The 27,548-nt window shown below is 38.6% G+C and overlaps 1 protein-coding gene across 1 annotated transcript in view; it reads right to left on the bottom strand.

Annotated features, from left to right (window-relative positions):
* LOC136749048 (uncharacterized) overlaps positions 1–13,814 on the bottom strand; it is a 33,736-nt gene extending 19,922 nt beyond the window's left edge. Inside the window, exons 1-9 of the mRNA XM_066702987.1 lie at positions 13,705–13,814; positions 13,265–13,416; positions 10,497–10,689; positions 9,747–9,891; positions 9,200–9,344; positions 8,447–8,567; positions 7,958–8,051; positions 4,546–4,648; positions 3,093–3,213 (exon numbers count right to left, since the gene is read on the bottom strand). Coding sequence (XP_066559084.1) covers positions 3,093–3,213; positions 4,546–4,648; positions 7,958–8,051; positions 8,447–8,567; positions 9,200–9,344; positions 9,747–9,891; positions 10,497–10,689; positions 13,265–13,416; positions 13,705–13,732 — 1,102 coding nt within the window. The 5' untranslated portion in view covers positions 13,733–13,814. The remainder of the gene's footprint in view (positions 1–3,092; positions 3,214–4,545; positions 4,649–7,957; positions 8,052–8,446; positions 8,568–9,199; positions 9,345–9,746; positions 9,892–10,496; positions 10,690–13,264; positions 13,417–13,704) is intronic.
* Between the last annotated feature and the right edge of the window lie 13,734 nt (positions 13,815–27,548).

Raw genomic sequence — 27,548 nt, 5'->3', positions numbered from 1 at the left:
ATAATTAAGGAAAGGAACTGGAAGACTCCCATTCCACTAGCTATCTTTATATATGGGCCATTGCAAAAAAAAAAGAACGATGATTCAGACTGGTGTAATATACACTTACCTAAAGGATTATTAGGAACACCTGTTCAATTTCTCATTAATGCAATTATCTAACCAACCAATCACATGGCAGTTGCTTCAATGCATTTAGGGATGTGGTCCTGGTCAAGACAATCTCCTGAACTCCAAACTGAATGTCCGAATGGGAAAGAAAGGTGATTTAAGCAATTTTGAGCGTGGCATAGTTGTTGGTGACAGACGGGCCGGTCTGAGTATTTCACAATCTGCTCAGTTACTGGGATTTTCACGCACAACCATTTCTAGGGTTTACAAAGAATGGTGTGAAAAGGGAAAAACATCCAGTATGCGGCAGTCCTGTGGGCGAAAATGCCTTGTTGATGCTAGAGGTCAGAGGAGAATGGGCCGACTGATTCAAGCTGATAGAAGAGCAACTTTGACTGAAATAACCACACGTTACAACCGAGGTATGTAGCAAAGCATTTGTGAAGCCACAACACGTACAACCTTGAGGCGGATGGGCTACAACAGCAGAAGACCTCACCGGGTACCACTCATCTCCACTACAAATAGGAAAAAGAGGCTACAATTTGCACAAGCTCACCAAAATTGGACAGTTGAAGACTGGAAAAATGTTGCCTGGTCTGATGAGTCTCGATTTCTGTTGAGACATTCAGATGGTAGAGTCAGAATTTGGCGTAAACAGAATGAGAACATGGATCCATCATGCCTTGTTACCACTGTGCAGGCTGGTGGTGGTGGTGTAATGGTGTGGGGGATGTTTTCTTGGCACACTTTAGGCCCCTTAGTGCCAATTGGGCATCGTTTAAATGCCACGGCCTACCTGAGCATTGTTTCTGACCATGTCCATCCCTTTATGACCACCATGTACCCATCCTCTGATGGCTACTTCCAGCAGGATAATGCACCATGTCACAAAGGTCGAATCATTTCAAATTGGTTTCTTGAACATGACAATGAGTTCACTGTACTAAACTGGCCCCCACAGTCACCAGATCTCAACCCAATAGAGCATCTTTGGGATGTGGTGGAACGGGAGCTTCGTGCCCTGGATGTGCATCCCACAAATCTCCATCAACTGCAAGATGCTATCCTATCAATATGGGCCAACATTTCTAAAGAATGCTTTCAGCACCTTGTTGAATGAATGCCACGTAGAATTAAGGCAGTTCTGAAGGCGAAAGGGGGTCAAACACAGTATTAGTATGGTGTTCCTAATAATCCTTTAGGTGAGTGTATATATATGAATTTTGGATGTTCAATTGAGAATATAGTGTTCAAACTAGAATCTTGATGAAACAAATGTATACAATTGCAGAAACTAACATCACCTATCACAAGCTTTTAATTATTTTAGACAGTAGGGTCTTTAAGTTAAGATTTTAAAAAAAAATGTATAAAGAATGAATTAAAGAACTTACTCTTTTATTACACAATTTATCTAAGCAGACTGTTACTTAATTAAGTTTAAATTATGTAATTGAGAGCTCGGCTGGAACAAAAACCAGCAGGGTAGGGGGTCCTCCAGGACCAGGATTGGGAACCCCTGATTTATATAAGCACCCAAATTGAGAACAAAGAAACGCTCTTTACTCAATGGCAGTTTGCTTAGCCAGTTACCAGCATTATATTTCAGGATCTCGTTATTTGCCTTTAAGTCTCTTGATTTGTTAAACTGAAAAAAATAAAATGACACATTATGCTTGCTTTGTAAATTTGTATTTATATTTTGTTAAGAAATGTTTGGCTTTTCATAATCTAGAATTATAGCATCTTAGACAACCACAAAGAAATGAACTGGTACTTGCATTGTGTGATATATATAAATATTGTAAACTGTCGACTTTGACATAACATTATACCACAACACAACACCAATGAGTCACTGACAAGAAGGAAGTACATATTATGGCTATCTGGTTGTATCAAGTTTTTAACAGATCATTGCACAGGACAGTTAAACAGCTTTAAAAAGCATACTAGACTGTTCTGTGTTAATGGGCTATACATTGTACAGTTAAGCAGAGCCATAACACACCATTGTTAAACTATGGCTTTAGGCCATTAGTATTCCAAATGGGGATGTGATTGTGAATCAAACCGTCCATTTTATAGATGCAGCTTAGTATTACTTTAGTAACTTCCTCTGACCTAATCCAGGACTTTATTTCTTGGCAATCCACAGACCAGAATACAGATGTGAACATGGGAAATACATTTTTTGTTATAACAAATACAGCTGGCATCTGATATAAAGGGTTACAGTACAATGCACATTTCCCTCAACACTGAGCAATACATATATTGAAAAGGAAAATGCATATAGTGAAAACAATCAGACTTTTCATGTCTCCGCAGAATTTTAAATTGGCATTAGTCTGGCAGTGGAAGTTAAATTTAAGGCAGCTTAAGGACAGTGAAATGAAATAACAGTTCTTCCATAAGGCAATATGGCTGTGTGAGAGGTATGCAATTCTGAAGTGCCAATCCCATCCCTGCTTAAAAAATATATATATGTTAAAGTGAGTGTATAGTTTCCAAGGGTTATAAAGCTAAGGTACAATTTAATGCATGGAAGCGTTTATCAGTATTGCGCATATAATCTTCCCTTCATTAGATTGTAATACGTTGTATTTGTCGTGTCTTATTGGAAGCCAAATTGGTCTGGGTCATACCTGTGTGGAAGGACAAAGAAACACAGGCAAATGCATTTAAATGAATTAATTAAACAATCAACAAACATAAAATGGAGAGATTAATAATAAAGAAAAGAAAGTGTCCTATATACATTTTGCAAGTGTATTATTAATGAGCAATTATGTGCATTTGTGTGTGTGTGTGTGTGTGTGTGTGTGTGTGTGTGTGCAAAACATGTTTAACTAGTGGGAATATGAAGCTACAGCTGAGGAGAATAATTTAACCAACAGAATGCATGTCTTTGGTGTTCTTTATATGCAAGTGTGTATGTTCTGATATTAGCAGCATGTATTCTTGGTGATGCATACCTAAGAAGTCCAGGGAATACTGATATATGCCAGCAGTGAAAGTCATAGAGCCTGCAGGGTTGTGCTGATACTGGTCTTCTATATCTCTGCTTGAGATTGAACATTCGGTGTCATTACCACTCTGTAGAGCAAAATAAAACTTCTTTATTTACATTACAATGTAGATTATTATTAGTGTTAATAATAATCTAACAGTACAATTAAATAAATCAAGTGGTATTTAATCATAATCATTATGTGCTTTACTCATTTTCTATAACTGTACCACCCTATCAGATGACTGTTGCTCATGTGACATAATAATGAGCTGATCTGTTACTCTTGCAATTTACAAGAAAAAAAACATACATGTCAAACAACTGACATTGTTTTACAGTATCGGAAAGAATAACCTAAAATAAGAACCTAATCCTTTTGCTTTGGAACAAATTAAAAATACAAAGACATTGAATTTTTCATTTTGACTTGCTTTTCAATGTTAAATATTTTTGATTGTTATATTGATGAGTCTTTTTGTCCTTCAGGCATCGCCTCTTAAATCACCATAGCAACAAAATATTTATGTGCAACTGCACCTTAACATTAAATGTTTACAATCTAGGGTAGACTCTGTGAATTCCATGTGAATCATGGGTTCCCTTTTCCCAGAACCATGTCAATGACTCATGTGATTTCCTGTAAACTGTTCTAGGCCCAACCCCTTTCTGAGCAAAGCAGCAGCCTATACTGATGTTTTGTAAACATCTGTAACAGGAATCCCCCATGCTTGCTTTCTCTTTATTTTTAGATCTGCCCATTTCATTCTTCTATGCCTGGTCCAATATTATTATTATCTGATTTCTTAGCAGACACCCTTATCCAGGGTGACTTAAAATTGCTACAACATATCACATTTTTACATTTGTACCCATTTATACAACTGGGCATTTACTGGAGCAATTGGGGATTGAACCCACACTGCCACCCTGAAGCAACTGTAGATACAATACAACCTTTTTATGAGCAGAAACATGAAGACAACATATACACACATACAACAAAACATACACTGATGCAACATCTGCTTCACTTCACACTGCATACTTATAGCACAAAACAACAAACAAAAGGATTTGTAGGAAGGACTATCCCTATTAACACTGGCATGCTTCGAATGCCCTGCAAGCCACAGATAACACTGTTAAGTAGCAAGTTGCAGGATCCCAGGGCCCTACCAACCCTAGAAGCTCTCTGCTAGTTGTGAACTAACCTTTCCAGAATGGTGGGCACAGTACACTATAACACATCCAACTCTGGAGCCAGTCATGTCTGGTCTATAGGACCCCACCTGCACACTGAGCTTAGGGTTTTTCTTAGTTTTGAAGGGTAAATGCAAGAGGAGATGACACCCTGTCAAGAATGTGAAGGTAAGCAACCTGAAAGTTTACAGAAGGTTTTCACAGCAAAATCTTACTCTGTGTTTGAAGTTGTACCACTTGCCACTGTTCCCCTTGAATTGCCAGACTGGAGTTGTACCTCCTGAGGACACCTGAAGTTGCTGGAAAGAGGCTTCCACACTGCAACATAGAGCAAAATAAATACAAATCAAGCTTTCATTACACAGAAAAATAAAAATCTATGGAGCATAAAGATCTGAAAACAACACAGTGATATTGGTTTTTATGTGCAAGTAAAAAACAGTGCCTTATATTTAATAACTAGTTGTATGTCCTTGTTGACATCAATTACTTGCATATATGATTTGTACTTGGACAGCCTCCCTTGCTTCAAAAGTGCCGAAACATGCCAAGTGTCTCCTGTTTTCTGTTTTGAATGCCTTGTAGCCCAATTTCCATTTGTGTCCCCAGGTGCGTGTGTCCCTGCTGATCTGGAAAAGCTCCTCTGGTTTGATGTGGTCAATGCCCTTCATGATTTTGATGACTTGGATCAAGTCCCCACATAGTCTCCTCTGTTCCAGGGTGAAAAGGTTCAGTTCCCTCAGTCTCTCCGAGTAGGACATTCCCTGGTTGCTCTCCTCTGAACTGCCTCAAGAGCAGCAATATCCTTCTTGAAGTGTGGTGCCCAGAACTGTACACAGTATTCCAGATGAGGTCTAAATAGTGAATTGTACAGTCTTAACATTACTTCCCTTGTTTTAAATTCTACACTTTTGACAATATACCCTAACATTTTGTTTGCCTTTTTTATTGCTTCCCCATACTGTTTGGATGGAGAAAGTGAGGAGTCCACATAGACTCCTAGGTCTTCCTCATGCGATACTTCATCTAGTTCTATTCCTCCCATAGTGTAATTATAGTAGACATTTTTGTTACCTGCGTGTATTACCGTCCACATTGAATTTCAACTGCCAGGTGTCTAATAATTTTTTCCAACATTTTACAGGTGATGCAGGTGAGTCTGATTGGTCTGTAATTTTCAGGCTCAGTTGTGTCCCCTTTCATGTGGATTGGTATGAAATTTGCTGCCTTCCAGTCAGTTGGTACATCCCCTGTTCTAAGTGTCATTTGGAATATTTGAGTTAGCGGCCTATACATTTCCCTAATTTCTTTAAGTACTGTTGGAAATATACCATCTGGCCCAGGAGACCTCTATTAAACCATTTTGGCCACAGTTTTTTTGTCCTCAATTTGCTAAGTTTTGGTACAAATTTCTCCTGAGCCTCAAGTAGTATATTCTTTAAATATAACCATCCATTTTCAACTGAATCTGTATCCAGTGTGCTCCAGTCTACCTCTTCTAAGTGCCGCCTCATACCTTCAAGCTTTGCTTTTCTGAAAATTTAGACCATCGTTTTAGACTTGGGCCTTGTTTTTTGAAAGAATGCCTCAAAACTAACCATGTTGTGATCACAATTTTCCATTGGTTCTCTAACTAGTGTCCCTCTGACTCTATCTTGGTCATTTGAAAATATCAAGTCAATTCATGCACTCTCCCTGGTTGGTTCCCTGACAAATTGAGTTAGAAAGCAGTCATTTACCATCTCAACCATTTCTATTTCTGCTTCTGTAGTACCCAACCGGGCTTTCCCAGTCTATGTTTGGGAAATTGAAATCCCCCATTATAACAGCCACATCCTTGCTACATGCAGTCCTGATTACACTGTACAATGCAATATCTTGCTGAATATCCAAGTTCGGTGGTCTGTAACACACTCCTACCACTAATCCTCCAGATCCCTTGTCCAAAAGTTTCACCCACAAAGATTCTGTTCCGTTACTGTGATCTAATTTTAGTTCTTCTGCCTCAATGTCATTTTTCACATATAATGCTACCCCACCTCCTCTTCGATTTTGCCTCTCTCCTAAACTATGTGTATCCTTTCAACTTGTATTCATCCTCATCATTTTCTGTAAGCCATGTTTCCGTCACTCCTACAACATCATAGTCGCATGCCAGCACTGTGGCTTCTAAGTTCAACATCTTGTTCCTTATACTCCTGGCATTGAGGTACAAACATTTCAGGACTTTTCTACTAGCGGGTTCCCTTTGTTTTCTTTCCTTAGAGGAACATCTCCCATTGTCAGAGCTCCCTGGTCCCTAGTTTAAATGATTCTCAATTTCTCTGTCCATACGCTCTCCAAATGCATTAGCCCCCCTTCTGTTTAGATGTAGACTGTCCAGTTTGTACAGGTCCCATCTATCCCAGAAGAAAAATGCTACATAAACCTAAACCCTACACCAAGATTTCAACCACGTGTTACACTTTCTAATCTCTGCCCATCTCCCTGGCCTGGAACGTGGTACCAGAAGTATTTTGGTGAAAACTACCGTGGAGGTTCTGTTCTTTAGTTTTGTTCCTAACTCTTTAAATTTGCCTTGCAGAACCTCTGTCCTACCTTTTCCCATGTCATTGGTTCCAATGTTGACCATGACCAGTGGATTCCCCTCGGCTTTGGCCAGTAGCCCGTCTACTAGTTTAGGGAGATCTGCAACCTGAGCACCAGGCAGGCAAGATACCATGCGGGTCTCCTTATCACTAGAGCACACTGTGTGATCTACACCTCTAAGAATTGAGTCTCCTACTATAACTACCTCCCTCTTCTGGGGGGGAGTGGGCACCATGCTGCTCTGGTGCTCAACTGACCCCCCCCCGCCATCACCCTCTGAGCTGTCATTGTCCAACTCGGTGTCCAGCAGTTGGAACCTGTTGGGCAATTCTAGCTCTTGGGGTGTCTCTAGGGGTTGTGCACGCCCTGTTCTGCAGTTACGACCTACTGTAACCCAGCAGTTCTCCATGCTGTCCTGCTCTGAGGTCTCAACTCTCCTAGGTTTTGGCATGCACACCATCTCTCTCATGGGCTGAATGACCAATTCTTCTATATCCCTAATACAGCGCAGATCAACAAGCTGAGCCTCAAGATCACGAACCTTGATCTCTAGGATTTCAACCTGTCGACAACGTTCACAAATGAAACCTTCTTGGATGAGTTCATCCAGGAAGGCAATCATTCTGCAAACCTGACACTGTAGTGGCCACATACTAAATGTTAGTTTGTTTTTTTGTTTTTAAAAGTCCCTTGGTTCCTCAACAGCTGCTTTAAGTAGCTTTTGTCTACCTACCCCCAATTCACACCTAACTGGCCACACCTGGCTCCTCCTGCAACAGAATTCCTGCTAGTCCTAGACAAAATCTCCCTTCTACAACCTGTTTACTTTCACCAACTCAGCAGCTGAACTGAATTGACTTCAATTTAGGCAAACTACAAACAATGCTATCTTCAATTTAGGCAAACTTAAAACAAAATGAGCAATGCTAAGACTGGTCTGAAACTAGTCAAACAACAAGGTGGCTGCATCTCACTTGTACTTTCCTGTGTCTCTCTGTGGCAACTTGTAAATACTTCAGTTTAATCTCATCTGCTTACCTCTTTTTCTTTGCCGTCTCCTCTGGCATGCTAAACCGCGGTCGCCTGGCCACTCTCCTCTTACGACCAGTTGTCAAGTTCACTTGCTTCATTTCTGTTGCAATAAAATCACAGGAGCAATACTGAGACAACTTTAAACCATGTCTGTCCCATGCAGGACTGTTAAATACTTTCCAAACTAGCCAGATACCTGGACTGTAAGCTCAGGGTGTTATATAGAAAAATCACTCATCTCCTATATGTAATGTCCAACAGAGCTTTGTTCTCGCCACGTGTATCACAGATTTAATATAGTTGGGAACTTTGCTTAACATTAGAAGTAACCAAAAAGGATCAGTGAAAGTAAACAATTACATTATGCCCTAGATACTTAAATACTTAAATCTTACAGCAGTTTTCAACTTCTCACTGATGTGCCAGAATTCAGCAGACTAACTTAAATCTGCCTACCTAGAATTCTATATTACAAATTGTGTATGCCTGGCTCACCTTTAAAGTGGATTTCATACTTTGTTTGCCCACATGTGAATGCGTAGGAATGCTTTGGTTTTTTTTGGAACTCCTTTTCAATTCTGGAACTTTTGACAGAGGCCATCTTGCCTTTAGCATCCTGTGCAACCGAAAATAAACATTCTTCACTTGGCTAGGTTTTATCATCACATAACAACCCAAACACATAGTATTGTGTGTATTCCCTACCTGTCCCCAGCCCCAGAGTGGGCAGTGTGTGTACCTCCCTCCTATTAATTAGTTAAACCGGTGGTTATCAAACCTGGTCCTGGAGTACCACCTACCCTGCTGGTTTTTGTTACAACCGAACCCTTAACTGAAGTGATTACATTTTACATTTGACTCTTTAAATTGTGTAACTGATAAAAAGTTGGTTCCTTAATAATTTCCTTATACAATGTTATACTTAACTTAAAAACCCTACTGTTAAAATAATTAAAAGGCTCTGATTTAGGAAATTATTAGTTAAATTAAGTGTTCAATTAAGTAATTGAGAGCTCGGTTGGAACACAAACCAGCAGGGTAGGTGGTAATCCAGGACAGGTTTGAGAACCACTGAGTTAAACAAATTACAGTAGTGACATAAGGAAGACAATTATTTTATGCCAATTACATTTGATACATCTACTAGCAGAGCTGAGGCAAAGAAAAAAACATTTAGCATTTCTAATCTCTAATACTGGTCCGTCTTAAAATTCATACAGATAGAATTGTGATTTGTGATTTTTCTACCTTCTCTCCAAACAGGGTCCAGCGATGTTTTCCACAGTAATACCACAGCCACTCATTTTCTTGGTCAGCTGTGTCCGAACTCTTGCGTCGTACTCTTATTCTTTTCTTTAAGACCTTCATTTGATTAAAATCTATAGAGATTGCTCTGTAGAACGAAAGCACCAAAGTCTCTATTTTGCCACTGACATACTACAGTTACATGTCTTTAAAGCTGGTTGTGGGTGAGTTATCTAAGATATCCTTTCATTTTTTTTATGGTGGAATGCTAGTTCTCTGATTTTGTAAACTAGGCCTACCCGGTCCATCAACCAATTGTTTAATGCATGCAATTAAATACTGGTTTGCTAAGATGCATAAAGAAAGAAATAAGTCAATTTGGACTGCAGTATCCTATGGTGTCATGGTAGCTAAACGCATGATTTAAAGCAAAACGTGTTGTACTGTACACTTAAACTGCTGCAGTTATCCACATGTTCATTGGTAAAACACTTGCTAAGACTCTCAACCCTTTATCATATTGCATAGCTTACAAGTCCAGATTACTTACCCATATATTGTGTTGTACAGTTTGATCCCTTTAGCAGCAGGCTGTGAGTACTGAGCCTCTATAATAAAGTCATTGTCAATATCCATCCATCCATCTCCAGCATTTATCTGCCACCTATATGGTTTGCCATCAGGGCTGTCTTGGTCTGTGAAGGGAATGTAAACAACGTAGGCATGCTTGTAAACAAATGGTACTTAGTATACAGGCACTTACATCCTACATGTAACCTATTAACACAAGTACCAAATTATATTTATATCATAATCTAAAATAAATAAATACATATTAAAAACATGCATTAAAAATTGTGTGTAACTGCATGTTGCTATGGTTACAATGCTTAAGGGAGCGGGGTTATTGTCACCCATCATTGCACTGCTCACTAGATTTGCCACCGATTTGGAGTGAAATTTGCACTGCCATGCAAATCAGCAAATCAGGTACCTGTACAGCAAAGACGCTGATGTTTTACTAATACATTTACATGTGTATTACTATTTAACCAGCTTCCAAAATATGTACTATATAGCCATTTCAGATTTAGGAATTAGGTCTACACAGTTCTATTCAAACTAGCCTAAACCTACAGATATTGGTAGTAGTTGAGGAAATTCAGGGTGAAATTGATGGCTACCATTTTAGTATGATCCTGGTTGAAGTTTTATACAAACTCAGCAGTCAGCTGTCGCTGTGCCCATATAACGCCTTGAAAGCTCTCCTGTGTAAGATGCGAGTTGCACATTACAGTACCTGTGGACGAAGAGCGCCTCCGCCTGCCCCTCTCATCTTCATCAGAGGATGATGGGGAGCCATGGGAGTAGATGTGTTGCAAATGACACCTCTTGCCCTTTTTGCAATTCCCCTTCAAGCTGTATTTGCAAACATGAAGGTACTGGCACTTCTTCCCGCTGTTGCAGTGTCCCAAATTGTAGTACTTGCAGGCCTATAGTGACACAAAACAAACAAAAACTATGTGTCTGTCTACAGTGGATCCAGAAAGTATTCACAGCGCTTCACTTTTTCCACATTTTGTTATGTTACAGCCTTATTCCAAATTAAATTAAATTCATTATTTTCCTCAAAATTCTACAAAGAATACCCCATAATGACAACGTGAAAGCAGTTTGTTTGAAATCTTTGCAAATTTATTAAAAATAAAAAACAAAAGCATACAGCCTTTGCTCAATGCTTTGTTGATGCACATTTGGCACCAATTACAGCCTCAAATCTTTTTGAGTATGATGCTACAAGCTTGGAACACCTATTTTTGGGCAGTTTCTCCCATTATCTTTTGCAGGACCTCTCAAGCTCCATCAGGTTGAATGGGAAGCGTTGGTGCACAGCCATTTTCAGATCTCTCCAGAGATGTTCAGTTGGGTTCAAGTCTAGGCTCTGGCTGGGCCACTCAAGGATATTCACAGAGTTGTCCTGTAGCCAATCCTTTGTTATCTTGGCTGTGTGCTTAGGGTCGTTGTCCTGTTGGAAGATGAACCTTCGCCCCAGTCTGAGGTCCAGAGTGCTCTGGAGCAGGTTTTCATCAAGGATGTCTCTGTACATTGCTGCATTCATCTTTCCCTCGTTCCTGACTAGTCTCCCAGTTCCTGCCGCTGAAAAACATCCCCACAGCATGATGCTGCCACCACCATGCTTCACTTTAGGGATGGTATTGGCCAGGTGATGAGCGGTGCCTGGTTTCCTCCAGACATGACACTTGCCATTCAGGCCAAAGAGTTCAATCTTTGTTTCATCAGACCAGAGAATTTTGTCTCATGGTCTGAGAGTACTTCAGGTGCCTTTTGGCAAACTCCAGGCAGGCTGTCATGTGTCTTTTACTGAGGAGTGGCTTCCGTCTGGCCACTCTACCATACAGGCCTGATTGGTGGAGTGCTGCAGGGATGGTTGTTCTTCAAGAAGGTTCTCCTCTCTTCACAGAGACACGCTGGAGCTCTGTCAGAGTGACCATCGGGGTCTTGGTCACCTCCCTGACTAAGGCCCTTCTCCCCCGATCGCTCAGTTTGGCCGGGCGGCCAGCTCTAGGAAGAGTGCTGGTGGTTCCAAATGTCTTCCATTTACTTATGATGGAGGCCACATTGGGACCTTCAATGCTGCAGACATTTTTCTGTACCCTTCCCCAGATCTGTGCCTTGATACAATCCTGTCTCTGAGGTCTACAGACAATTCCTTGGACTTCATGGCTTGGTTTGTGCTCTGACATGCACTGTTAACTGTGAGACCTTATATAGACAGGTGTGTGCCTTTCCATATCATGTCCAATCAACTGAATTTACCACAGGTGGACTCCAATCAAGTTGTAGAAACATCTCAAGGATTATCAGTGGAAACAGGATGTACCTGAGCTCAATTTTGAGTGTCATGGCAAAGGCTGTGAATGTTGATGTACATGTGCTTTTCTTGTTTTTTATTTTTAATACATTTGCAAAGATTTCAAAAACTTCTTTCACGTTGTCATTATGGGGTATTGTTTGTAGAATTTTGAAGAAAATAATTTCAACCATTTTGGAATAAGGCTGTAACATAACAAAATGTGGAAAAAGGTAAGCGCTGTGAATACTTTCCGGATGCACTGTATATATTGAGTCATCTATGTATGTGTACATATTTTTGATTAATGGTTTCATTGACTTAAAACTGATTCAATTGTAATCATATATAGTATATGAGGAGGTTCAATGATTGATGTTTTAATATGACCATTTATCCATCTTCAAAACCACTTATCCTGGTGAGGGTTGTGGGGAAGCCAGCACTGATGCTGGCAGGAATACACCCAGGACAGGATACTAGTCCATTGCTGGGCAACACACACAGGGCAATTTAGCAAGACCAATCAACCTAGCCTGCATGAGTGCCCAGAGAAAACCCACACAGACACAGGGAGAACATACAAACTCCACATAGACAGGCCCCTGAGCCAGGACTTGAACTCAGGACCCCAGGACCCCAGAGCTATGAGGCAGCATCACTAACCACCATGCCATCTGTCTGATTTTCTTACAGTGTGTCCAGCCCATTGCCATTTTAAAATGTTCACTCTTTCAGTGTTGTCTATACTTTTGTTTGTTCTCAGATCCATTTATTTATATTACTGTCTGTTGTTATTCCAATTATACATTTTTCCATGCTTCTTTGTGTTTCCAGACATTTATTGACCAGTTTGTAAGACGCTTTGATCAAATACTTTTCTCTTCAGGCAAATGGGTAGATTTTCTTTCAATAGCATTTCATCCAAATTTACTCCATCCCATTTCCACTCTTCTTTTTATTTCCTCCATAAGACGTGTCTGTGTTGATTTGCTAGACATTTAGACATTTGTCTTCAAGTACCTTATGATCGATTTAAATTTTCTGTTTTAACAAAAAACTGCTTAACACACACATATATATAATCTGTGTGTGTGTATGTAATAAATCATATTTTTGCCTCAGCTTTCCCATAACTATTCAATTATTTCATGAGAACAAACACACGAGCTTAGGCTTTGGCTTCAAAATTTCACCTCCTTCTTGACAGTTCGGCCAGAAGCTGAAGCCCCCTGTTGCTCTGGGTCGCTGACCCCATAATCACTGCAGCTGTCTGACTCCCCTTCAGAGCTGTCAGTCAGAGAGCTGCTCTCACCGTCCGTCTGATCCTCCTGCACCTGCGCCGCCTCTGAGGGTTAGCAGGTAAGAGATAAACGTATTTTTTTCTATCCTTTAGTACAATACATGAAATATAATCGCACACCCCTCAGAGTGTCTTACCTACATGCATTTCTCATTCTATGTCTCGATTACTTTTCAGTTTACCTCAATTCGTGCAGCAAATATGTTCCCGTTAAGTTAGACTTTTATTTTATTTTTTGCAATATACATAACCCCGAATGTGACCAAAAGGCAATATATAGAATATAAATACGCACGAAGCTTTTGTAAACGTAAAATAAATAAAATATCTTACCTGTTGCTCCGGCAATGTTAGAAGCCATGTTATATAATGAAACTTTGAGAAACTATGGGAGTGTGACGCGCTTGTACACTTTCAGTTTCATTTCTTCACAAGGGAAGAGCCTTTTTATTTTCACTAGCACACGCCCGTGCAAAACAAATGTACGACATAAACATGAATAACAATCATAACCATAGGTTAGAAACTTTAGTTATAACTGTCCCCTCTGAAAAGCACACTTAAGTCTACTTCAGTATACTATATATACTAAGTAGCCGAAGGTATCCATTCTACAATTTCCCTTTCCAGTATGCGTTTTACAATTTCGTTTTTTTTTTTCAATTTTATCATTTTTTAAATTAGTGTCAATGTACATAAAAACACAACAATACAAAGCAACATTCAGTTTGAACTACTGCTAAAAAATATCGGTGGCGTCTGTTGGGATTGCAATAAAATTATCACAGATTAGCATAAATATTTTAAATATTATTAGGATGTAGGCTAATTAAATAGGATATCTGTGTTAACTGACGAATTGGACATTTAAGAGAAATAATACTATGACGAAAATCTGAAATAAAATTAAAAACATTTTTTTTTTTTAATTAGGGGATCTAACAGTTATTAGGTTGTTTAGAGCAGGGGTTCGCAAACTTTTTCTGGCCAACGACCCTTTGGCAACCAGATTCTGTCTGAGGACCCCCACCTTCAAAAAATGCCTCATCTGCCTCATTATACTGCGTTAATAATAGGAAACATGGAGAACACAGAACCTAGCGCCTCCTCGCAGACCCCAGTTTGGGAACCTCTGGTTTGAGTAATTTAGATGCATTATGAACATATGTGTAAATAGTTACATTGTGGTCCAGGCTAGGGTTAGAGTCCCCAGTAAACTAAGGCTTTTGTAAAAGGTAATGGCTGTATCTCTACTCACTTTAGTGGGTGCACATTTGTATTGACCTAGCTTGACATGTTTACAGTACATTAAAGGCTTTCTGAACCAGTTGGTAACCACTGTAAAAATACAGATAAACCATATTAAAAGTGCAAAATTCCTATGGTAAATTTACCAGGGTAGGCTTCTGTAATGGAAGTCACAGAAAGAGCATCAAAGGGGGAATATATCAAATGACAGAAATAAAATTGGATTTCTGTAATTCTGTAAGCAAATCACAAGAGTTTTTGATTTTAAGGCTTTTACATTAAGTGTAATGTTTAGCTTTATGCTGCGAACACTTCCACAGTAGATATAGCTGCAGTTTAGAGGCATACCCCGGCCGTGTTTAATCTGTGAACACTCTCTAAATAATGCAGTAGAGGTTAAGAGTCTAAAAATATGGTTGAATATTGACTATGTGCTGTTGTTTTGTTCCAAAAAGTCATTTGAGAAAATTGATACTTACCTCAGCACATCTCCTTAGAGTTCCATTGCAAACCTCATAGTCTGGTTGTTGTATACTGATCGTTTTGTTTAAAGAGTTTGGTATCGGTTTGCTTTGTAAATTCATGGCAACTCTATCTGTCCCTTATAGACTGACCTGGAAGTGTCGTAGTGGTCAAACGTGCTGCAGCACTTTGCCAAACGTTGAACAAGTGCAAACACAGGAGTTCAGAAGTGTCTTTCCGTTTAGAAAGCTCAGTTTGGTAAGTACTAGTATAACATTATTTCATGCTAAACGGAGAAAAATATTATTTAAAGCGTCATTTAATAATAATAATAATAATAATAATAATAATAATAATAATAATAATAATAATAACAAACAGTACATTGTTCATGTTATACTGTATTAATGGTGCCTTTACCAAATTAACTTTGAGTTTCTAAATGTATTGGTCCTGATGAGAAACAGTAATCGTAATGAAATGGTACATTAATGTCAAGGTCAGCACACGTACCTCAGAAGCGTTGACATTACAGTATACATTTAGTAGGGGTTTCTCGAAAATCGTCGGGGATGCGTTCTTGAAGATCTTGAATTTAGGAGAATTAATATCCATAAGAAATAATGTGAATTGCCATAGATGCGTTCCAACACCCCAGAATAAATAGAAAATGCACCCATCCAAATGTCTTTTAAACACCATAAACCACAATTAATTACAACGATAATGTCACATATAAAATACGTGTGTAACCATTAGTGTGAATGAACCTAGTATACACATAGTATTGTTGATTTTACCATGATGATACCATGATTTTACTACGTTTTAGCGAATTTTACCACATGTATAACATGATGTTACAATGTTTACCATATATGTACTATGAATTTACCAACGGTTTTCCAGGTTTTACACCTTATTTCACTGTACCAAACATTACCATTGACCATTTTAAACCTTATTTCTTACTATGGTAAACTATAACACGTTTACCATCCTACAGCACTCACATTTTTATCACAGTACACTACACTACAATCTTGTAGGGGATTAAAGTGTCACAGCTTCATATCTGACCCATGGTCTTGTATGAGATTTCTTATTATGACACTTTTAAGTTGCCTTTTACCACACCTTGTCGCTTACATATTGGGCTTGTATTTGCATATTATAAAGGCATCATAATGTAAAAACATCTTAATTACATTTGGGGCTATTTCCATGGTATGATTAATAATAATAATAATAATAATAATAATAATAATAATAATAAATATTGTAACTTATCTTTGAACATACCTACTATTATACTACATCTACCAGCTTACTTACTTTTATATACTATAACTGATGGATAATATACCTAACCTAAATTTTAATGTTACTACTTACTATATACTATAACTTATATTAACCAGCATACTACCATAAAAATAATACATATCCAGTAATAAATAATATGCAAACAGTTCTGTCACATGCAGACAAAGTTTCTTCAAATTTGTATTACTTTTATGTTTTAAAATGTCACTTAAAATTATATAGTAATTCAATTATCAAAATTAAAGTTTGTCTGCTTTTGTGTATCCACAGCTGCAGGGACAGCAGTTTCAAACTATATTTAAGCAGGTCAATATATTGAATTGGCAGAACTATCTTTTCATTTTGTAATTAGAGATTAATTAATTAATTGTCAGAGATTAATGTGTTCATTTATGTATAACAACCTATTTGGCTAGACTGGATTGATTAAAGAGACATCTATAGGATAAAAAATTAATTACAGTTAATGAAAGCCACAAAGAACATTAATAGCATTTGTATGTCAGTGTTGAGTGGCTTCATTACACCAGCCAGGCATAGACTGAAAACACAGGGTTATATAAGAGTTTGAGCACCTCCTGCCCATGATACCCATTAAGGCCCATGCCCATTAAGGCAGGACATCTCTCTCTGAGAGTTACCCGAAGATTAATAGGAATATATTAAACATAAAATGGTTTTCTGGAGTCATAATGTATGTTCTAGTTTACTATAAAATTATATCAAATAAAATTGAGCCTATTGATAAAAAAAGGTTTATTTTGAGGTGTTGATATGCAATGGTTTCACATAGCAACAGTTACTGCAGTAAAGGTCAAATAAATCTATGTGGGGAAGTCTTTGCTTTATCACTGTAATTGTAAATCAATGTTGTTGTAGACTGTTCTATAGCCATAGTTGCACAGGCACCTGAAACATCCCTATATTAGTTTGCATTTAGGAAAAGAAAAGCAAGGCATTTATCATTTTATAGTACTGTCACTGAACAACCAGAGAAAGTCCATCTACAGACCATGATCCTTGAAGGCAGAGCTGGGTTATGGAATTTATGTAAAATATTAAGTCAGTTAATGCAGACAAAAGTTCTCCTCTTTTCCTGTGAAAGACACTTGCATTACCAGAATTAGTCAATAGGGGGATCCATAGTACCAGACAAATGAAACCGTGGACCCTAATAATAAACAGTGTTGTGCTGTGATATATAAGGCATGCATTCAGTTGAACATCAGCTTTTTTAAAAAAAGAAAAAGAATATAGAAAAAATATATCGAAAAAATACAGATATCACTAAAAAATATATATATTTTAAATTTCCAAAACAATGTTCAAGCACGAGTTGATTTCAGTAATTAGCTGCTGACATGAAGTCCGTTATTTAAATCATCAAATTTAGACCTGCTCTATAAATGTGTTAATTGAATGTTTTAAGTCTTATTTGCCAGATAAGTGTGGTTATACTGATCAAAATAAATAAAAAATCCAACATTTTTTACTAGGCTTCAGAAAATTGCAATGTATTGAAATAAATTAAGCACAAATTTGTTCAATTTAGCACTTTTTGTCAGATTTTACAAGTTTTAAAGGGTTGACTTAAGACAGTCGCTTAAAGACTTAAGTGAGTGCATGCCTTCTTTATGGTCACCGCATGGCACTGATATAAATAACATTATTTAAATTAATATATTTATTGTGTCTGTAGTCATATACAGCACTGACTCAAAACCATAATAAGACAGGCTTTGCAGGGACTGTCAAGGATTGTGGCAAGAGGTTGCCTTTTCTCTTTAAAAGCAAACTGAACGAGAATGAGGAGAACTCTTTAGCAGTGCCTGTGTGTATGTGAGAATGTGGCAGAACGCAATTCAACACCATACCCAAAACTACACATCTGTGCATTTTGTTAAGCAGGTTGCTCCATCTGCAGTCCAGCTCACAGGCATACCATTACACATTCCTGCCCTGGGTTCCTGCTCAACACGCACAGAGCCATCCTCAGAGCTGTCTGGCCCTGAGCAACGTCCTGCCGCCACCCTCACGCGAGGAACTGTTCCCCTGCTTTGGCCAGCTGCTCGAGGGTCTGCGAGGAGAGCACGGCCCACACAAAAAGAGTCCCCACTGCACTGGGACCCCATCCTCAATTCATGGGCTGCGAATAAAAAGGTAGGCACTGGGCATGAATACGTCTTATAAATATTCATCCCGCACAAGGTCAATGAGAGAATGACCTCCAAAGCTACTGTGTGTTTTGCAATAGAGCGGATCTTATAAGAATACTTGTAGCCCTGGGCTTAAAGTTCCACAATGAATGCCTTCAGTTTTGTTTGTTTTTGTTTTTTGGTGGTGTTATTATTCGCTTGAAAACTCTGTGAGATGCACTCGAGACTGAACTGTAGCCGAGGCAGCAGTAGATTCTGTCAGACATGGCCGATAGATGATGTCTTTCGACTGCCTCGTCCTAGTGACACTGACTTGTAATACTTCAGACACGTCTTGTAAGGCAGCTTGTACATGTGTAGCGGTTTTCACTGTTTACACACTTGGGAGTGAGGAGTTGGGCAAGCTTGTTGAGAAGGCGAGACAAGGGTCATAAGGCTGAACAACAATACATAAATAAGTAAAGATTCTGGAAAACAAGTACTTTTACAAAATATTGCACAACTATTAATGTATTTTCTGCTTACGGTAACGTGATCAACGTCTGCAATTATGCAGTTTGTAATGAACACAATTGCTACAATAATTCTTCTGCTACACACTAGCACAGCACACTTCACATAAAGACATACTTGAGTTTGAAAAGCAAATGGGCGTTTGCTGTTTCTGACATGTACCAGGAGAGAGTTTCACCAATAGTGGGTTTTAACTGCACAATAACTCCCAATGCCAGCCAGTAGCAAGGGAATGCATATCAGAGCTTGCAGAATTATTATCATCATCATCAATATTATTATTATTATTGTTAGTATTATTATTAAAGGTCTTTGGTGGTGGTTCACATTTTAAATAAACTGCAGCAACATGGATTTTTTATGTGAAATCACTAAGCTACTTTTTTAGCAATAGACAAAGGTCTTAATCAGGATTAAAGTAGATGTTTAAAACAATCTCTATGGTTGGCTATGTTTCTCTTTCAGTAAGGTAATTCTATACAAGAAAGAACTTAGAAATCTAAAATCATTTTTATCCTTATTTTATATATTAAAAAAACTACATTTTAGAATGTTCACATTCTGAAAATCATGCTGCTTTTAAAATAAAGTGCTTTGAAAGAGAAAAGAATAACAAAGGCTTAGATTTTCTTCTTCAATACAATGGGAGACCAATAATGACTTGGTTCCAGGGGGGGGCAATGACTTTAAGGTCAACCAATTTCATGTATCAAACAGATATATTCAACACAAATTCCTCTCTGTCAGGGATTAACTCGCCGTGTCTTTTTTGTATGACGCATCATTGAAGCTTCGGTGGAGTGTGGAGCTGTAATGATACACAGAAAGACTGCACACAGAAGGTCCAAAAACAAAACAAAAAAACACACAAGAAAAAACTTCTAGCATTCTTTGTGTGATGTCTTCTACAATCCGTCTGGTCTGTGATCTTGCACATGTCTTTCTGTTATCAGAGCTCATCTCTGTTGACCCTTTTAGCCTCGTTTACTATATTAGTTTAAACCCTTTCATTTCCCCAACCTCAGACTTTACATAACTAGCCTGGTGGCAAGGGGAGTCATGCTGGAGTTATAGACATAAGAAAACATCAACAGTTTGTGTGTTGTGGCAACAGCCCCCTGACAGCATCCATAAGAAGCCATATTCCAGTTTATTTCCAACTGCCTTACTAATTGCAGCCTTTAGGTTTTTGCATTGTGAAGCAGTAGTCCGCACTAATTGAATCGTGTAGCAAAACGAGAAGAATTCATCTCCAGGTAATTGCACTAATTAAAGGATAATTGCAGACTCGGGGATACAAAAAAAGCAGTATTTACTTTTCTACCCACTTAGTATTTGTGCTAATTATCAAAGACTTGTACTTGTAACGAGGCTAGGTTATTTTATCTGTCCTGGTATCGCCACAATTATATTTGATTGCACTAGATATACTGGTCATGTACCTCAAACTATTCAGACCCATTCATTTGCAGCTGAAAGCCCTTCAGAGTTTGGTCTTTTTTCTTGGCCACTACAGAGATTGATAAGATGTATGAATGCAATTACCATACCTTAAACGATCAATCAATCAAATAGCTTTATAATGGAGCCTTTTGCAATAGAACCCAGTCCAATCACTCGGGATGGGTTATAAATGTTTTTTACAGGTTTATTTATTGAATGTGTATGTATGTATTTATTTATTAACAACATGGAGTGAATTCATTTTTCATAGTGTTGATTTATGTGAGGTGATTAAATGTCTCTATTTTTGAGATATAAATCAGTTAATAAGATCCCATCCTCACCCTATTATTCAAATTAATAAGCACCTACCAAGACCAGGATTGAAACAAATGATCAGATACAAAATAAATAAATAAACAATATTAAAAATAATAATAAAAATATTAGTCCATGTTAATATACATAACACAGTAGCAGCTCAGATAAAATATGAAAAATGTTCTCAGTGAGAGATCTACAGAAAGACACAAACATTTCCCGGCAGACAGTGAAACGTCACTGTTGTCGCCTTTTTGTATAAATACTCATCATTATCAGAGGACCTGAGGTTTTGGTCAAGCACAGTGCTCCATGGGTTTTTTTTCCTGTCCTTGGCTTGTAAAGATCCGGCGCTTTTCTCTCTTCGCAGCTTCTGCATGAATTCACATATTAGAGCAAAGTGGACTAATGAGCCACAGCACTGACCGGCGATGGTAATCCATCAGTCATCCACCATACCATAGGTTAAAAAGAAAAGTAATTCGGATGATTAATGTCCGGTAAAATACTATTGGAAACATTCAGTTCCACTACAAGCTCAATAAAGCAGCTGAGGAAATTGGACAACAAGAGCAGACAAATGGCTGCCCTGCTGCTAAATGAACTGCTGTTGAGTGGATATTAATTCCAGTAATTTTACTTCAGGGAAACAACAACTCTCCCTTTGTATGTGCAGTCCTGTGTTTCACCTTTCCTGTAAGGATAAAGCCGCTGGCTGGGCCTTCTGTGAAAAACAACTTTCAGCGTGTGTCGAGAGCCTCCCAACAATGGGGGCAAGCAGCCACACAGCTCCTACTTTCAGTGGGGGCAGCAGCAGCATTCATTTTTAACCTTTTTACACATATTTCCGAGGTCAAATATGTGACAGTGGCTTATAATTGCGTGTCAGGCACCATAGCAGGTGATGACTGATGAAGCCAGTAGATGTAAATTGCCCATTAAGAATTTTATGAGGACTTCCATTCACAGAAAAACTTATTCATTTTCTCTTCTTTTTGGTAGCTTAAGTGTTGCCACATACCATATCGCTTAATTGCGATCCAATTATATGTAATTAAATTGGTGATCAGTGAACAATCCCTCATTTATCACCAAATGTCACCAAACAAGATTATTAATAATTGTGTATTGTAACAAGCTTGTATCTTAAGTAGTACCCTCTTTATAGCCCAACATCTCACAATGAGCATACATTCTTAAAGTGTAAGCTGTGACAATGTTACTGAAACAGCTGTGGGGGGGGGGGGAATTATTTTTTTTAATTATGTTTTACACATAATGGTTTCATTCAATAAATTTTGATTTTAAAAAAACTAAACAACTCCCCCCCCCCCTCCCACTTATGCTGATAGTCTTACTGGCTAGACTGGAGGATTTTATTTTAAAACTCAGTAGTATGATTTTCTTAAGAATTTAGCTCCAGTGACAAACTGCCCCCTACAAGGCAAGCACAAAATACTGGTCCTTTCCATACTTTTGATGATTACAACCTGAGCAACTGCTTTTAGAACAATGGGAGGAATGGAAATACAATCATATAAATTCAGCATTTTGTTTTTCTCACCAGTTTGTATTCTTTTGTTTAAATGTTCCCCTTTTTATCACTTATCACTGATGAAAGGCAAAACTGATGTCTGAACAACACACTTGAAAAGCCTTAAAGGTTTTCCTGTCATAAAACTCAGGTCAGCATGCCAATAAAATACCAGGATTATGGTTATATTACAGTGGACTGTGCATAAAAACATATTCAATTAGATAGTGACTGTTAATAATGAACTATGGTGCACAGTTTTCTTAAACCACCCTGACTTGTGTTGAGAATGCCAGCTGATTCTGCTAGCTAAGGATTTTAATATTTTCTCCAGTTATTAAACAAATAATAATAATAATATAGGGAAATATTGTGGATTTACTATGTTTTTATGGAAAGAGAGTTGACATCTCTGTGATGGCAAAAATGCAGAAGAATATTTACTTTGTTGGACATATTTTGAGAAGACGTTTGGTCAATGGAAAGCTTAACATAGCCTGACAGTCTCCTTCCACTTGTGTCTCACAGTTGCAGTTTTCTACACATTTAAATATTTCTATGCCTCTTTTGGTGAAGCTGCACTTATCAGAATAATATGCTTTTATTGGAGACTATAAGGAGATGAAAGAAATAAAATAAAAGATTTAGAAACTTTTAGTGTCACAGCAAATAAACAATAAGCTGAGAGATGGGTTGCACATGGAACTTTCCCACTCTGCATAAAAGATGGGCTTTGTGGCACTTAACCTTCTGCAAAACTTTCGCTGCCTGCATGCTGTGAATCCACATCCATAGTCTAAAGGAAGAAATAATAGTGTGGAGGTGAACAAAAAAAGTCAGCCTCTCACTCTGTATAATTGAATTTTCCACTCGGCAAAGTCACACAGCCTACCTCCCTGGCACACGTGGCGGTGACAGCTTCTATCCCAAGCTTTGGCGACCAAAAATGAGTCTGAGAGGAAGAGAGAGAGAGAGCATGTGTATGTGCTTGTGTGTGGGTGCGATGGGAAGAGTGAAACTGACCCAAAAAGCATAATGAGAAACATTCGATGAAAGGATATGAGCAAGAAAGGGAATGGGAGAGTAAATCGTGAGGGAGCAACAGGAGTTAGGGGAGTTGTGAAGTTCTATCATCCTCCGTTATTTGTGTAATTCATTTTCTTAAGTAGTCTTGCCTAAGTTTGTTTACATAGTTTTCCTTTCCCCCTCATACTTGTAGTTGATAATAATTGAATTGATTCTAAATTGGTTTATAGAACAGATTTGTATTTTCTTGCTGTGCATTTTTCTGAATTTGTATTTATTTAAAATGCACAAATGGACTATATAAGTTCACACTTGAATTTTGGCAAACTTGTATATATTTTTTATAACATATAATTGTTACACTATAACCATGGAAGAATCCATATCTTACGTAAAAATATGTGGTTTTATGACATTTTTTTTTTTAACTAGCAAACTCGATGCTGTACTGCTTTTGGCAGTTTAACCAATGGGCCATGCTCATACTACTACTTGCCAGAGATCTCTCAGAAGATAATGTCCTAACTGACACTTGCCTGAGGTGTGTTGACATGAAACCTCTGGAAAACAAAGGACTCGGGGAGTGAATCAAGTCTAATCTGATTTATCTGGCACACTCTGAAAACTCCATCAAGAAAGCAGCTTGTCTCATAGGGAATTCCTAGGGGTTTGTATTGCCATTCACTTGGACACAAAAAGGCGCAACAGATGAAATGATCAGTGTGAGGTGTGCTTGGGGCCTTTATGGATATGCACCAAAACACCTTCCGACAGCATTCCCGCTCTTAAGCAAAGACAATAGCAGGGTCCCTGTGTGCTGATCAATATACTTTCACCTGTCACTGGCTTTAGATCTCTCAATCTCTGGGACGTGGGGGGGTTTAAAAAGAATGACAGAGAGAATGGCATTTGGTTTGATTAGTCGTTTGAAGGACTATTTTCAGCAGAAATGAGCAAGCTCCCACCCCAGGGCTATTGGAGAGCGGTCACCCAGTGTCCAGGAGAAAGGGAGCAGTGTCTGGGCTGTGTTTTGGTGGGTGGGGTATGATTGATGTAGGCCTTGAGTTCTGCTTGGCCAGCAGTCCACAAGCTGGTGTGCTTCAGCAAACAGGAAGACACCAACTGAGGTGCCCAGCTTGCCTCTGCCCACCAAGCCCTCAGAGTGTGCAGGCAGCATAGAAAATACATTGGGAGGCTAAAGGTTAGAGAAGCAGCACAAAGGAATGCCAAAGGAAGTCTTGCTGTGTGAGGGCAGGCCTTAAGACAAGAGGAAAGGGCTCATTTGTGATGATGAGGACCAAGGCAGCAATTAACCATGTAGCTTCTGCTGGTTGCCAAGAGTCTGTGAGGGAAGGAGATTTTGCTTGGAAGCTGTAACCTTAAAAGACCCTGTAGAGAAAGACCTGTACAATTGGAGAAAGTGCTGACTCACAGAGCGGAGCAAAAAAGGCACATTCTCTGTGTTTTACTTTCTGTGTTTCACATACATAATGAAAAGGCAAAAGGAGTTAAGAATTAAAGAGCCTTGGAGAGAATGTTGCAGTAGGCAATACAGAGACAATGGATTGTGTGGAAGAGCCAGAGGCCTGTGTGGTTCTGCATTTGTGCCAACAGCTATAATGAGTCATAATGCACAGGACATACTCTCTCTCACACACACACATATGCACACGCACGCACGCACGCACGCACACACACACACACACACACACAGTGGTAAATGCACACTAGATTCTGAAGGACGACAGGACTATGAACTTTGACAATGTACATTAGATAAAAAGAGGTTTTCACACATCCCTATTCGTTTTGGTGGTGCAGTGATTCAGAACCAAGTTTTGAAGTTGCCAGCTGACACTGGCACCATCTTTCTCTGCGCTGATCTGTGTATCCGACCAATATAACAGACTGTTAAAACTTTCCAACAATGGAACGATATCTCTTGAAAAATGATACGTTAAATCCGTATTTAAATTTTTTTGGGGAGCGATGTGGTTGAGAGCATTTAAACGAACCTTGGCATCACGCAGCTGTGATGCTTGTGTGAAATCAAAATGGAAAAGGAAGGAGCAATGAAGCATAGAATGAATGTAGCTCCCTTAAAATTATTGTTGTTCTTTTCCTTTGTAATCATGATATCAAGTGGCACACTACACTTTGGTTTCCTACGGGAGGGGGTTACGCAGGGACATCTTTCAGGCACTTATCCATGAAAAACAACTGCTTTGCAAATAGATTTACATACAAATTGAACATTTGAGAGACACATGAATAGTCTGAGGGTCTCTAACTGTACTCTCATTTATTAATGTCATATGTTTGATACCTGTCTGGCAAAGGCATTTAAAAACAAATGAACAATTTTTGTCTTCATCCAGCTGAGCCCAGACTGAATTTTTGTTTAATACTGTCAGTAGGCAGGTGCAGACTACTATATATTAGAATATAGAATATTAGAATATATATATATTTGTTTGGTTTTTACTTAATTATATGTAATGATGTCTTTATTTGGTTGAAGAAGCCATATGAGCTACAAACAGCTTCCTTACAGGGGAGAGAGTGAGAGAGTTACAGTTATACAGTTGTACTCATTTTGGTACTAGTATATAAATTCCAGGTCACACACAATCGTAACTCAGGAAAATAGTCAGTAAACTCAATCTTTAACTGAATAACTGATGCTACCAAATATGTTCTGCCAATAGCTTTTCTTACAGTTTTTGTATTTAAATCTGAACATGTATTAGGCCTAAAAAAAGGAAGTCTTCTTAATTATGAAGGCAAAAGACATCTTTTACAACAGTCTCAGGCTGATTGTATGACCGGGGGTGGGGGTGATTGTAGATCTCTATAGACAGTGTGGCATACTGGTAGTCAGAAAAGGCAACCTAAAATGATCAGACGGGTGACAAATTAAAGGAAAAAACAACATAAATTGTCTCAGTAAGGTGTTTGGCCACCATGAGCCACCAGAACAGCTTCAATGCACCTTGGCATAGATTCTACAAGTCTCTGGAACTCAACTGGAGGCTTGGAACACTGATCTTCCAAAAGATATTCCCTCATTTGGAGGGTGGTGGAGAGTGCTGTCTAACACTTCAGTCCAAAATCTCCCATAGGCGTTCAATTGGGTTGAGATCTGGTGACTGTGAAGGCCATAGCATATGATTTAATATCATATTCATACTCATCAAGCCATTCAGTGACACCTTGTGCCCTGTGGATCGGGGCATTGTCATCCTGGAAGAGGCCACTCCCATCAGGATAGAAATGTTTCACCATGGGATAAAGGTGATCACTCAGAATAACTTTGTAATGATTTGCAGTGACCCTTCCCTCTAAGGGGACAAGTGGACCCAAACGATGCCAGGAAAATGTCCCCCACAGCATAACAGACCCTCACTGTAGGGGTCAAGCAGTCAGGCCTGCACTGTTCACTTGGTGTATGCCACACATGCACTCCCCCACTTGTCGATAATATGGTGAAGGATGACTCATCTGACCATATCATTTTTTTTCCACATCTCTGTAGACCAGTGCCTATGGTGCCCCAATAATGACCCCTCTTTCAAAGTCACTTAGATCCTTTCCTCTTGCCATCTTGGTCCAAAATTGAGGTCAACTGGGCCTGCTCAGCATTTTTATACATGACACAGAGCATGTAGGATGTTAATTACTTAATTGTATCATGCAGTACACCTGTTTGGAGGCATCTGCATTTGTTATGTTCCTCCACTCATTTATTCAGGTTTTTCCTTTAATTTGTCACCTGTCTGTATATAACCCATTACTAACTTGTTAAGATGCATCTGTAAAATTGAGTCGAACTGTGCATTTACATCAAATTGTTGATCAAAATATAAAGCAGTGGAATAACTTAAACTTAAAAGAGGTGTTATTGGTTAACCTGTCATCAGTTTAAAGGTTTAAGTGCTTCTTCACTTACACAGTTTAACAATCACTAACATACCATCTGCAACCTATACAATATAACAACATTAGAAATATAAGTATAAGAAATGTGTTTGAGAGGAGTAAATGTCACTTCAGCGTTGGTGACTAAGATGTTGTCGCGGATGAAAAACCTATCCAGCACACTGACATTTTATTTAGGACTTCTATGTCTTTTGGTTCATTACTTCCTG

This window comes from Amia ocellicauda, chromosome 5 (genome assembly GCF_036373705.1).
Source record: "Amia ocellicauda isolate fAmiCal2 chromosome 5, fAmiCal2.hap1, whole genome shotgun sequence".
NCBI classification, from domain to species: Eukaryota; Metazoa; Chordata; class Actinopteri; order Amiiformes; family Amiidae; genus Amia; species Amia ocellicauda.
The sequence above is the reverse complement of the archived record's forward strand: the minus strand, read 5'-3'. Positions and strand labels throughout refer to the sequence as shown.